At 34.9% G+C, this 10,811-nt stretch overlaps 1 protein-coding gene across 1 annotated transcript; it reads right to left on the reverse strand.

Moving 5' to 3' along the window:
* Positions 1–1,633: 1,633 nt before the first annotated feature.
* On the reverse strand, positions 1,634–9,234 carry LOC137926291 (uncharacterized). Its single transcript, XM_068769890.1, has 5 exons — positions 9,154–9,234; positions 7,140–7,348; positions 5,391–5,576; positions 3,498–3,669; positions 1,634–3,122 (listed from the first exon to the last, which is right to left on the reverse strand). Exons 1-5 carry the CDS (start codon positions 9,232–9,234, stop codon positions 1,686–1,688), a joined length of 2,085 nt encoding a protein of 694 aa, XP_068625991.1. The 3' UTR covers positions 1,634–1,685.
* Positions 9,235–10,811: the final 1,577 nt, after the last annotated feature.

The raw sequence follows: 10,811 nt of genomic DNA on the forward strand, positions 1-10,811 counted from the left end.
TGGTATTTACGTATGTATGCATGTTTAAGTATGTATGTCTATGTATGTTTATGTATGTTTATGTTCATTTGTTTGTGAATATGTATTTTTTTGTACACGTGAACTACTCTTTATAAGTACTTTTATCTTCTTACTATGGTTGTCTGTAAGAGAATGACTTGTGTGATAAGACCGCGCATTGTACTTTTCTGTATATTATTGTAAAACTTATTAAATGTATATTATCGTGTACAATAAAGAATATTAAATAAATTTAAAAAAAAATCTAAAACAGAAACAACTCAGTTATTACAGACAACGTTCTTCTAGCACGTGCTCGCGTCACTCAAGCGACACAGTTGTTACTAACTTCACTTTGAAGTCATTGATGATGGATTAGGAGATATAGAAAACACAACTGGTCTAAACACAGAACTTTATTCATAAATCAAAATAAAACATTTTATCGTTAGCGCCATCTGTTGTTGAAACTATGAACTAATTGAAATATACTTACCGTGCTATAATTTGTTACAGCGCCCTCTGTCTTTGAATAAATTACTTTTATCATGATTAAAACTAGATGGCGCTTATTTAAAATTTTCTTGAAATATCTGGTTTCAAATATTAAATTTCAAACTAAGCCATTGTCTCCGAAAACCAAATGGATAACAATTAGCCAATACAATAGAATAGGCGATAAATCTGGCATAGATTTCTTAAATGTATTAGCGGATTTCGAATCGGCAGGCCTCGAGTTAGAAGATTGTGTAAAAGCCAAAATGGAATATAGCAAAATTAAGCCATCACTATGAATACTGAGTGTAATATTTGATGCCTAATAATGGACATCAGATAATTAAACTGTATTATATGACATCGCTAAATAATTAAACGGCATTTATTCTACATTAGACTATACTTGAAAATTACACAATTATTATGTTTCTTTTTCTTTCACGAAACCGAAGAGATGTATGAGCCATTTATTTTGAAAGTGACATTAGTCACTTTGTTTTCAAGTTGAGATATTTTAAAAAAATGTAAAAATTCATCATTCATCGTTCAATTATATTTAGTGTTGCCATTAACAAATCGATTTTTTCGAAAAAGTATTTTGTGCCGCTTTCAAAAATTAACAGCTCAATCAAGATCAAGAAATTAAAAAGTTTATTAAACAAATACTTGTTAAAGAAATTTTTTTTTACGTGTGTTGCATTCTAATAGATATCAATAAATTTTAATGTAACATATATCAGACTAATCACTAGCTTTTTGTCGGCAAATATATAACAAATCACGTACATAAATATTTATGATAAATGTCAGGACACGGAACATGAGAAGTAATCATCAGTTTTTCATCATTTTAGCTGATATACTCCCACTTCAAGTCATCAGCTTCCTCCAAAGATCGCCAGGACTGATCCAATTCTGTCCGCATCTTGCGATTTCCTTTGACTTTTCATATTTTTAAATAAAACAAATGTACATAATCTGATTTATTTCTGATAAAAACATTAATAAAAACCAAACAAACAAATATAATTAATAATTGAATTAAATACCTATTATAATAGATTAATACTTTATAAATAAAAACTTAACCTAAGTTTCGCATACAATGAATAGGTTTCTTTAGTTTTAAATTTGTTTCACAATGTATTATCTATACATATATATATCATCACATAATTTCATCACATTTATTCATCGTCATGTCCGCTATCATCGGACACTTCTCCATTTCCTATAAATTCTTCCTCGGCCATATTTCTCCTGTTTGCATGTTGATTTATTTGAAGAACAGATGCCATTGCTAAACCTGTTCCCAATCTATATTCCATGGGTTTTAAACTCTCATCTGCATCCGTTGCCATAGATATTGTTTCCGGTTTCCTGTTTGTCCTATGCCATCGTAGCTTCCTGAGTATATCCTGATGATCATTGATGTCTGATTCTGAATCCGTGCCTGATGATGAAGGTTCCTCGTACCTTGGAACTATATCTTTCGTTTCGTTTTTAACATCTAATTCTTTCACGACTTCGCTTACTTTCTTATGCCATTTTGTAACAATTAACAAATTATAATGCTTTGTAACTGTCAATAAAATGGTGTTCACTTCACAAATGTATCCTGTTATTTCAATGTCCCTTGAATAGAAGTCCTCTTTCAAAATACCCTTCACTATTCTATTGAAAATTGTTTGTGATATTTTTCTATGTCTCCATAGAAAACGTTTCTTTGTTCTTTGTTTTCTCGGTTTAATTTTTGATTTCAATTTGGATGCATTACTTTTATGTTGCGATATATCTTCTAGTTTTATCTGTCGTGGAAACTCGGGGATTGATTTTAACTCTGGCATCGTTTTAGCAAGCGCCTGGCGTTCTCTCTCCCTCATCAGATCCTCTCTTTTCAATAACTTCCTCTTCAGCTCGTTTAGAACTATTTTAGTATTCTCCTTCTCTTTCCTTCCTGGTCCAGTTGTAACGTCTTCTGCTGTTTGTGTGACATTATCGTCTTCTGTTTTAATAAAGTAGTATACTTCATCTTTTGTCTCCGGTTCTTTATCTTCTATTTTCAAAATTTCCACATTTTCTACACTATGTGCGCTATTGTCATCGAAGGAGGTTGTATCACCTCCTTCAAGTTTTCTATTTAACTTCTTTAATCTTATCTGTGAGTTTTGTGCGGTCGTTAGGCACTTGGTGAGATTGTCAATCAGGTCGCCGATGTCTTTGTCAAGCAGGTCCACGTTCAGCTCCTGTTTATCTAGTGAACAGGCATCGAGGAATGTGTCAATGCTGTTGCATTTAGAAAGTGCCAGCTTCAGTTCCATGTTCGTCCGGGCAATGTCTGTGTGAACTTCTGAGTATAACCAACTGTCTCTGATAACAGTTCCTGGTTTCTTTGGTTCGTTGTTCGAGCCGTAGTTCTTGAGTAAACGGTACATTCTTTCTAATGCTGAGTAATTTTCTTGAAATTCTTCTGTCAAGTGCTTTAATAGCGTTGTGTGGATCCAATAGATCCTTTCGTTGTGGTTCTTGTAGATCTTCTTAGCATTTATGGGAGGTAGGAAGTGAGCCATTGCGATATGCTTTAGTAATGTTGATTGAACTACAAGGAAGGCGTGGTGTATTTTCTGAAAAATAAAAAGAAAATTGATTATGACATAGCTCACTATACTATAGAATGTCCACTGTTGGGCACATTTCCAATAGTACCAGCTGGAAGAACCGATCCAGCATTCTCCGACTACCTTAACAATAGTTGGTGAAGTCCAGAACCAAGCCAAGGCAAGCTTATTGCCACTTCAATTCCAATCCGCTGCTTTCTTCTAGGAATCTTCGCTGTGATTCAATCTTGGAGAGAAATTTTGAAATAAGTGACATTCCTATATAGCTTCCTAAAGTTCTTCTGACGATTTGAACCCTTATCTGGAGATCCCCAGGGTACATGGTAGACCGAGGTGGACCCTTCTATACCATTGTGGAAATAAGAGAAGGTAACCCCTCACCATCAAGTTCTCGGTGTTGTCACGTGACACTGCGTCCCATGGTACATCGTCCTTCAACCACGGGGAGTTGCCGAGGATCGCTGAGGAAGCTCGCGCCATCAGAACCGCCAGCTCGCTCTGCTGCCGGCACAGCATCGCATGCATTGACTCGATCACCGAAGACAGCGAGTCACTGGTGAAGACATCATCACCAGCTGTTTATTCAAGATATCTTTATTCAAGTTGGTATCTTAACAATACAAGTCCAGAAACAACAGTTGCTTGATTTCAGTAAAATTTAACAATGTTGTTGTGTCAGCAAACCATAATCCTAGCATTTGGGTTAACCAAAAACCCTTGAATGCTATTATAAGATTTATTTAGTACAGTGATTCCCAAAGTGGTCTATATCGACCCCTAGGGGTCTACGTCAGCGAAAAAAAAATTGGGGGTCCACGATAGTGGACCTCAACACATACACTGATAGTACCTATTTACTTACATCATACTATCTTATAATATCAAAACATTTACATTATTTATAAAAGTACCTAAGAAGTGAAAAATTTATTATATATGTTTATAAAATTGTGTAAGTTGTATGATGTTGGTATTCGCTTTGTGGTCGCAATACATTTTGAACTTGTAAAAACCTGAGAGTCGCAGTCTCAGAGCTTAGGTATGTAGGGGGTCTACCCAACGAGGAAAAACATCGCAAGGGGTCTACGACACAAAAAAGTTTGGGGAACTCTGATTTAGTACTATACTTCTAATTTTAGATTTAAAACTAAGAGACGACAAGTCTGAGATATCTTGTGGAACTTTATTATATATATATATATATATATATATATACTCTCAAATCCACACTTTTAGTATAACATTTTAATTTACAACACATAAATAATATGTTGTTAAATATTTATTGAGAAGCAACCGCTAAAATACTAATTTCCCTATTCATATTGAAAATCTATGAAAGAGGCCCATGTCCACCAGTGGGCATGGTATGTTTAAAAAATAATGACAATGAAACTTATTTAAATAATAAATTAATATATTCGGTTAGAAATTTCAATTGAATCCAAACACGGACTAGGTCTTTGAAATACTATAATATAATATATACATGTTATATATCAATAAATCATTTTAGTTTCACAACATCCACAGCTTGATATAGGTCTTTCCCAGGATCTGAGGCGGACGATGGTTCGACGTGGTCTCGAACCATCGCGATAGCACCACGAGGGTTTCTGGGGTAGCGTATACACGCATACCCCGAGACCGGCTATCGAAAATAGCACAGCGCGAGGGAAGACCGCGTGGCGATCCCTGACCGGGAGATACCGCGGCCCCCCGTATAGCGCAGAGGGCGATCACCGGGGGGGTTTTAGTGGGTAGGAATCCCACGTACCCCTGTCCTCCCCCCAGTGGCAGGTCATCTTGAACACCAGATTTCCCCCACCGAAACAAAAAAAAGGTCTTTCCCAGGAAAATTTTTCCAATAAGACCAGCTGGAAACATTCGGTGTTTTTAAAGACTTTAACAAGGTCTCCAATCCTCGCGGTCGGAGGTATTTCGCTTGCCAGTTCGTGACTACATTCCAGAACTAAATCCCCTGAGACATCTGTATAACGTGCCATGTGACCTGCCCGCTGCTATTTCAAAAAAATATAAATGAATTAATTGAATCATTGTCTTTATTTATATATTTTTATCAAACTTACTCTGATGTCCAAGTGGCACTTGATACCAAGGGGTCGAACTGGCAGGAAATGGTCGCTTAGTATAAAACCATCTATTAAGGTAGCGAAGACAGAGTTCAATGAGGAACCATCCATAGCACCCTCCACAGGTTGACTAAGTTTTAGGGCTCCCCTCCAAAAACCTCAGTTAAAGATGTATACTTACATCTGTGCATGAAGAGCCGAGTATTCCCTGCACATGGCTGCAGCCCGGCGTGCGAGTGTCATATAGTCACGCATGCGTTCTAGTAAGGGGCGAAGCTCCCCTCTGCATCGACCACGATGCACTTGCCGCACTCCCACGCCCACTAGTGCGTACGCAGCTGCCCGCAATAGCGACGATCGCTGAAAACTTTTATAGTGACTTTAGTAACAGGTTGTCAAATATCTCCCTTCCGCTTTTTTGCTCTTTATTCAATGCTTTATAAAAAGTGTTACAGTGATCGGATTTAGTTCAAATATGCACCGTTTTGTTCGATAATCTGTTTCCATCTAGACGGCAACTTCATAATACCTCCCTCGTAGAAGCCCCCCTCCTTATTTGCGAAGAACTCGGACAGTCACTTTTCACAAACCTCTTTTGAGTTCAATAAGGCATTCATGTAAAAACTATAAAGTGATCACTCTAGCAAATGTTACGTTTTTTTGTTTTATTCAAATGCGATATATAAATGACTTCTAGCAATTCAAAGTATGAAGGGATATATAATAAACAAAAATCTATTTTAATATGTAGCAATCTGAACTTTGATACTTTTTTTCTTACCGTATTATCATTATATTATTATTTCTTAAACCATTGATATTTGAATTAATTGTACATAAGCAGTACACCAAAGTTAAATATATATTAAAAGTTATCATATATATTACTCTGATCTAAAAAGTAAAGAGAAGTTGTCATTTAAAACTACCGAGCATTGGTAAGAAAAAAAACCAATAAATATAATAATAATAACAAAAAAAGAAGGAAAATAAAAGGACTATAGGAAAAGGACTATGATAATACTAGTAGTAAGATATTGTAGTAAGATTTGAGAGAACACCTTGACCTGGAGACAAATAGAAGGATCTAGAAAAAAGGCATCGACCTTCATGTCGATGGACCAACTTGACAAGTGGAGAGATTAGCAAATGGGGTTTTTAGTCGGTTAGAGTCCGACACTACCTGGGCAATATTCCCAGGTGTCCAGGAGGATTTTCCCCATTTGCTAATTAGCTCGACAACATTTAATAATAAAAAAAAGCATTTGTAAGATTGGTAATTTTTTTTGGTAACTTTATTTCTTAGGTTGGTAGGACATTTGCTGTCTGTTTGTATAAAGTGTAATATCATTTGACCAAGGCTAAACCATTTTTAAGGATGTTTTGTAAGGTCGTAATTTGTAAGGTCGATGTCATACTGCAGGTTCTTCGCAACTGTTTTGTCAAAAACACAGGTGATATCGATCTGCAACCACCATATTCGCCTGATTTGACTCTATAACTTCTAGCATCAGCAAACTCAAAAGGCCAATGCCGGGACACCATTTTGACATGGTCGAGAAGATAAAAACTGAATTGAAGATCACAAAAGCTATACCGGAAAAAGACTATTCGGTCTGAGTAGTGTAAAAGAGTTGGCAAGTGTTTTATCAGATGGTGAATACTTTGAGGGGAATAATATTGATTTGGAACAATAAATAAAGAATTCCGAAGATCGCAGTATCATATCTGACAGTGTATATTTATAAATCTCTATTATTTTTTTTACAGATCTCATTTCTAAATGTATTTCGCGTCAAAACTCTAATCATAAACCTTTCTATTGCTCTCTTGTTGAACTTTTGCCTTCTTATGCGTCCCATTGTAAGTGACTACATCTTAGATCCATAAGTTATAGTTATTCCAAAGCATTCAATATTTTATTTCTCACCTTCGAGGCGGACTGATGAAGAGACAGGCAAGGATAAGCGCACCCGAGGTCACCAGTTCCCCCCGAGTCATCCACTTGCTCCAGTCTCCTCCTGCTGCTGTCCAAATCGCCAGCTCCGACGGCGCCTCCTGTTCCACCTCCACACAGTCCTCCCTGAACAGCAGACCACTCTCCAGGATCGATATAATGTGATCACGACTGTATATCAACTGAAATTCATAAAAAAACTTCAATAAGTTTTGTGTAAAAATTTAAAACTTCATACAATGTGATATTAATGTTAAGCGAAAAAACAATGTAAATAAACAGAAATGAAATTACAAAATGTTAATGTGTAACGAGAAAGGAATGAAAGGTCACAGAGCGAAAGAGAATGTAAGAAGAAATGTGGAAGAAAACCGAATGAAAGATCTCAAGATGTATAAATGAAGAGTAAGAAAATAAAAAAGATTGTGAAAAAATAAATAAATTAAAACAAAAAGTCCCTGTCCCACACCAGATAGGCCAGAGAGGCTCCCAATAGCGGGAGCCATAAAGAAAAAACTTCATACAACTGATGGTCGGAAAAGATAGACTGTGAACCTATAACCATCATCATCATAATGGCTTCTAGAGCAGCATTGGTAGGATAACTTTACATTTGGTTAGGTAGGGGGAGACTGAGTAAGAAAAGGACCAATACACCGTGTAACATAACTCCTGAAGATGCCCCGTGGAGGGGTGAAACACGTGTTGAGTAATTTGATGGTGGCGGTTGTGTGATTCGCATTGTTTGCCGCATACGCATTTATCAGTGGGCTGGCGGGCGGTGCACTTTGTTGCAAGACTACCACAGCGTGCGGAAGTTGCTAAATATTGGTCCTTTTCTTACTCAGGATGGACTTCCGCGAGGTAACGCCTGATTCCATGAAATAGGGGGAGACTGGTCGGTCATATTGAATGTTGATGCATTGCAAAGTGACCTTTCTAAACATACTACACAGGACTTCTTTCCCAAGCACCGTACCCAGCATATCTCTAGACCACATTGGACTTTGTTCTCTACATGTTGAAACTAAGTACACCAATACCTCACTCTGCGTCGCGGTTACGTTCCAAAAAAACACGACGCAAATTGAAACGCCGCAAAGTGAATTAAGATTTTTTATAGCAAACTATGTGAAGATCGAAGATAGGTTCCAGGGTTACGAAAATACTACTTTAAAAAAATTGAATAAAGTAAACATTTAAAAAACAAAAATAATGTAACTCTGCCAATTAATATATTGGAAAAATGTATACCTTTTTTGTAACCAGAAACAACATGTAAAAATTTATATAGATTTATTATTTTCTTTTAAAAAAAGCACAACATACTTGTAATTGAAACTGAACTCTAAAATTAGCAAAACAAAGTGAAAATAAAACTGTATTAAAATTGTGTTAATTTTAGTTAGAAAGGAAATCCCCGAGTTTTGATGGCATGGCGCAATCAGAAACAAAAGTGTTGCCAATTTTTAGAAAATTTAAAAAAAAAATTAAAGCCTTGAACCCAAAACAACGCAACCTCGAAAATCTAACGACGCGCAGTGAAAATTAGTACTAATTAAGCAGCGACGCAACTTCGAAAAAAACGCAAAACGAAACGACGCAAAGCTAGATATTGGTGTATATATATCTCTAGTATACAAGTGTTTTACATTGAAATAGCTAGCCGAATAAGGCTTCCATCATGTTTCCAATAGGACCTGTAGAAAGCACTAAGCATCCACCTTCCAACGACTTTGACAAGACTGTCCATTTATCTTATGGTTGAACATCTTATGTCGCATTTGCTGGTCCTTGGTCTTCAAGACTTTGTCACCTACTGCATGCTACTTCAACTTGATAAACCACTGGGCTATGTTACTTCCACTCCTGGTACAATTGCATAAGAAAATCTCAAGCTAGTTCTTCATTAGTTGTAATTACAGATAAATAAATAGAAAATTAATTAATAATTCTAATTCCGTCAACAAAAGTAATGTATCCTTACCATATTTGGTCTTAATTTCACAGCAACCCATCTTCTGGAGAGAAGTGGAGGGGAGAAGTCTTGTTTCATAAACAATGCCATCTGAAACTATTATATAATGTGATTTTATTAGTTGAAAAAAATTTGAAGCTCATTTACTGTCAATTAAAGTATATTACAATAAATAATGTAATTAAATTTTGTAATTCAGAAAAAAACAGTTTTTAAAATATCTATTAGTACATATTAAAATCAAGTTCCTCAGCAAATTACAGGAAAATAGATTGCGATGACCACGTAGTAAAAACTGCCTTAAGCCTACCAGAATTCCCAAGAGGGAGAGGGCGTCCAAAAGCTAGGTGGTGGTCTAATATCGGAAAGGAACTGGAAACCCTTCAACTTGATGCAGAGACAACCCAGGATAGAGTGGCCTGGTGCAAATTGATAAGGGAAAAGGGAAGGAAGAAGAAGAAAAAGATATATTAAAATTAATTATTGTTCACCATCTATCCCTGCAGACTCGGTACAGCTAAAAGTTATTGGATTACATTCCAATAGAAAAAATAATTAATGTTACGTATTGCAAAGTGATACACTTATATAGGCTGATTGGAAGTATATGGAAAATCTTTTTGATGACAAATTACCTATAACCATTTCTGTATAACATTGGAAGTTTCAAAATTGTTATATTTAGGTTATTTGGACATCTTCCAAAAGAAATACCTATATCGCATAAAGAAAATCCTAAGTCATTGTAAATAAAGTTTAATTAAAATTGTGAATTTGTTTTGCGATCTTTAATTTTGTATCCAATTGTAGATAAAAGGAATCTAAAAATGTCTTTGTTATTATATAATTAGATTAAAATTATACCGACCTAGGGCACTAATTTTTTCACAATTATACGAGTGATTATATATATAAATTTAAATTTATTTAGGTTAAATATAACGGGTAAGTTTTTTTATTAAAGTAAAAATTTTCAAAGGTGATCTGTAGGAAATAAATAAAAAAATAAAAGCACATTCAGCCTAATTGTTGCAAAATAAAATTTAAATTGTTACTTACATTTTAATTCGCTAAATATTTTTTTAATATATGTCTGTTTATTGTCTTCGCCGTATATAGCAAATGTCATTTGACATATGACATTTATTGCCAGATGAAAATTATATATTAATTTACAAAAACTTTTTTTTCAATACGGTTGATACTGAACTTTGCAATTTATTATAATTAATATAAAACAAAACTTGATTTACTTTTTTGATAATTTGGTCACTCAAGAACTAGATCCTAATAGACGTAATTTAAGAAAGAATAGTTCGTTCCGCAAAAAGAAAAATAACTTTAATTTTTGGAGCAACACTTGTCTGTTTTTTCTTATTTATGTTTTTCATTGTTTTCCTTTTGTTATTAATTATTTGCGTCATATTATTACAAACTGTATGGATATGGTTGTCCTTACTTCAAGAGACTTGATTGAATATACTTCTGAGAGCGTCACTTTTAATTATATAAACTTCTGTGTGCAATTGGTATTTATTTCACATTTTATTATACAGTTTTATATGTTCGACATTTTTGCATGACCATCTGTCATTTCCGCCTTTTTTCGGATTGCCACACCGGTTCCTAACTTATATACCTAAATGTTATCATTATAAATATTAAAT

Source organism: Battus philenor, unplaced genomic scaffold (genome assembly GCF_028537555.1).
Source record: "Battus philenor isolate CCGP_79_NKW_IND1 unplaced genomic scaffold, ilBatPhil1.0.hap1 SCAF_29, whole genome shotgun sequence".
NCBI classification, from domain to species: domain Eukaryota; kingdom Metazoa; phylum Arthropoda; class Insecta; order Lepidoptera; family Papilionidae; genus Battus; species Battus philenor.

Coding starts and splice junctions, on each gene's coding strand:
- LOC137926291 (XM_068769890.1), bottom strand. CDS start 9,234: ATGGCATTGTTTATGAAACAAGACTTCTCCCCTCCACTTCTCTCCAGA. Junction 5,577..7,139: donor TTCATCAGTCCGCCTCGAAG/GTGAGAAATAAA, acceptor TCACTATAAAAG/TTTTCAGCGATCGTCGCTAT. Junction 3,670..5,390: donor TCGGCTCTTCATGCACAGAT/GTAAGTATACAT, acceptor TGTCTTCACCAG/TGACTCGCTGTCTTCGGTGA.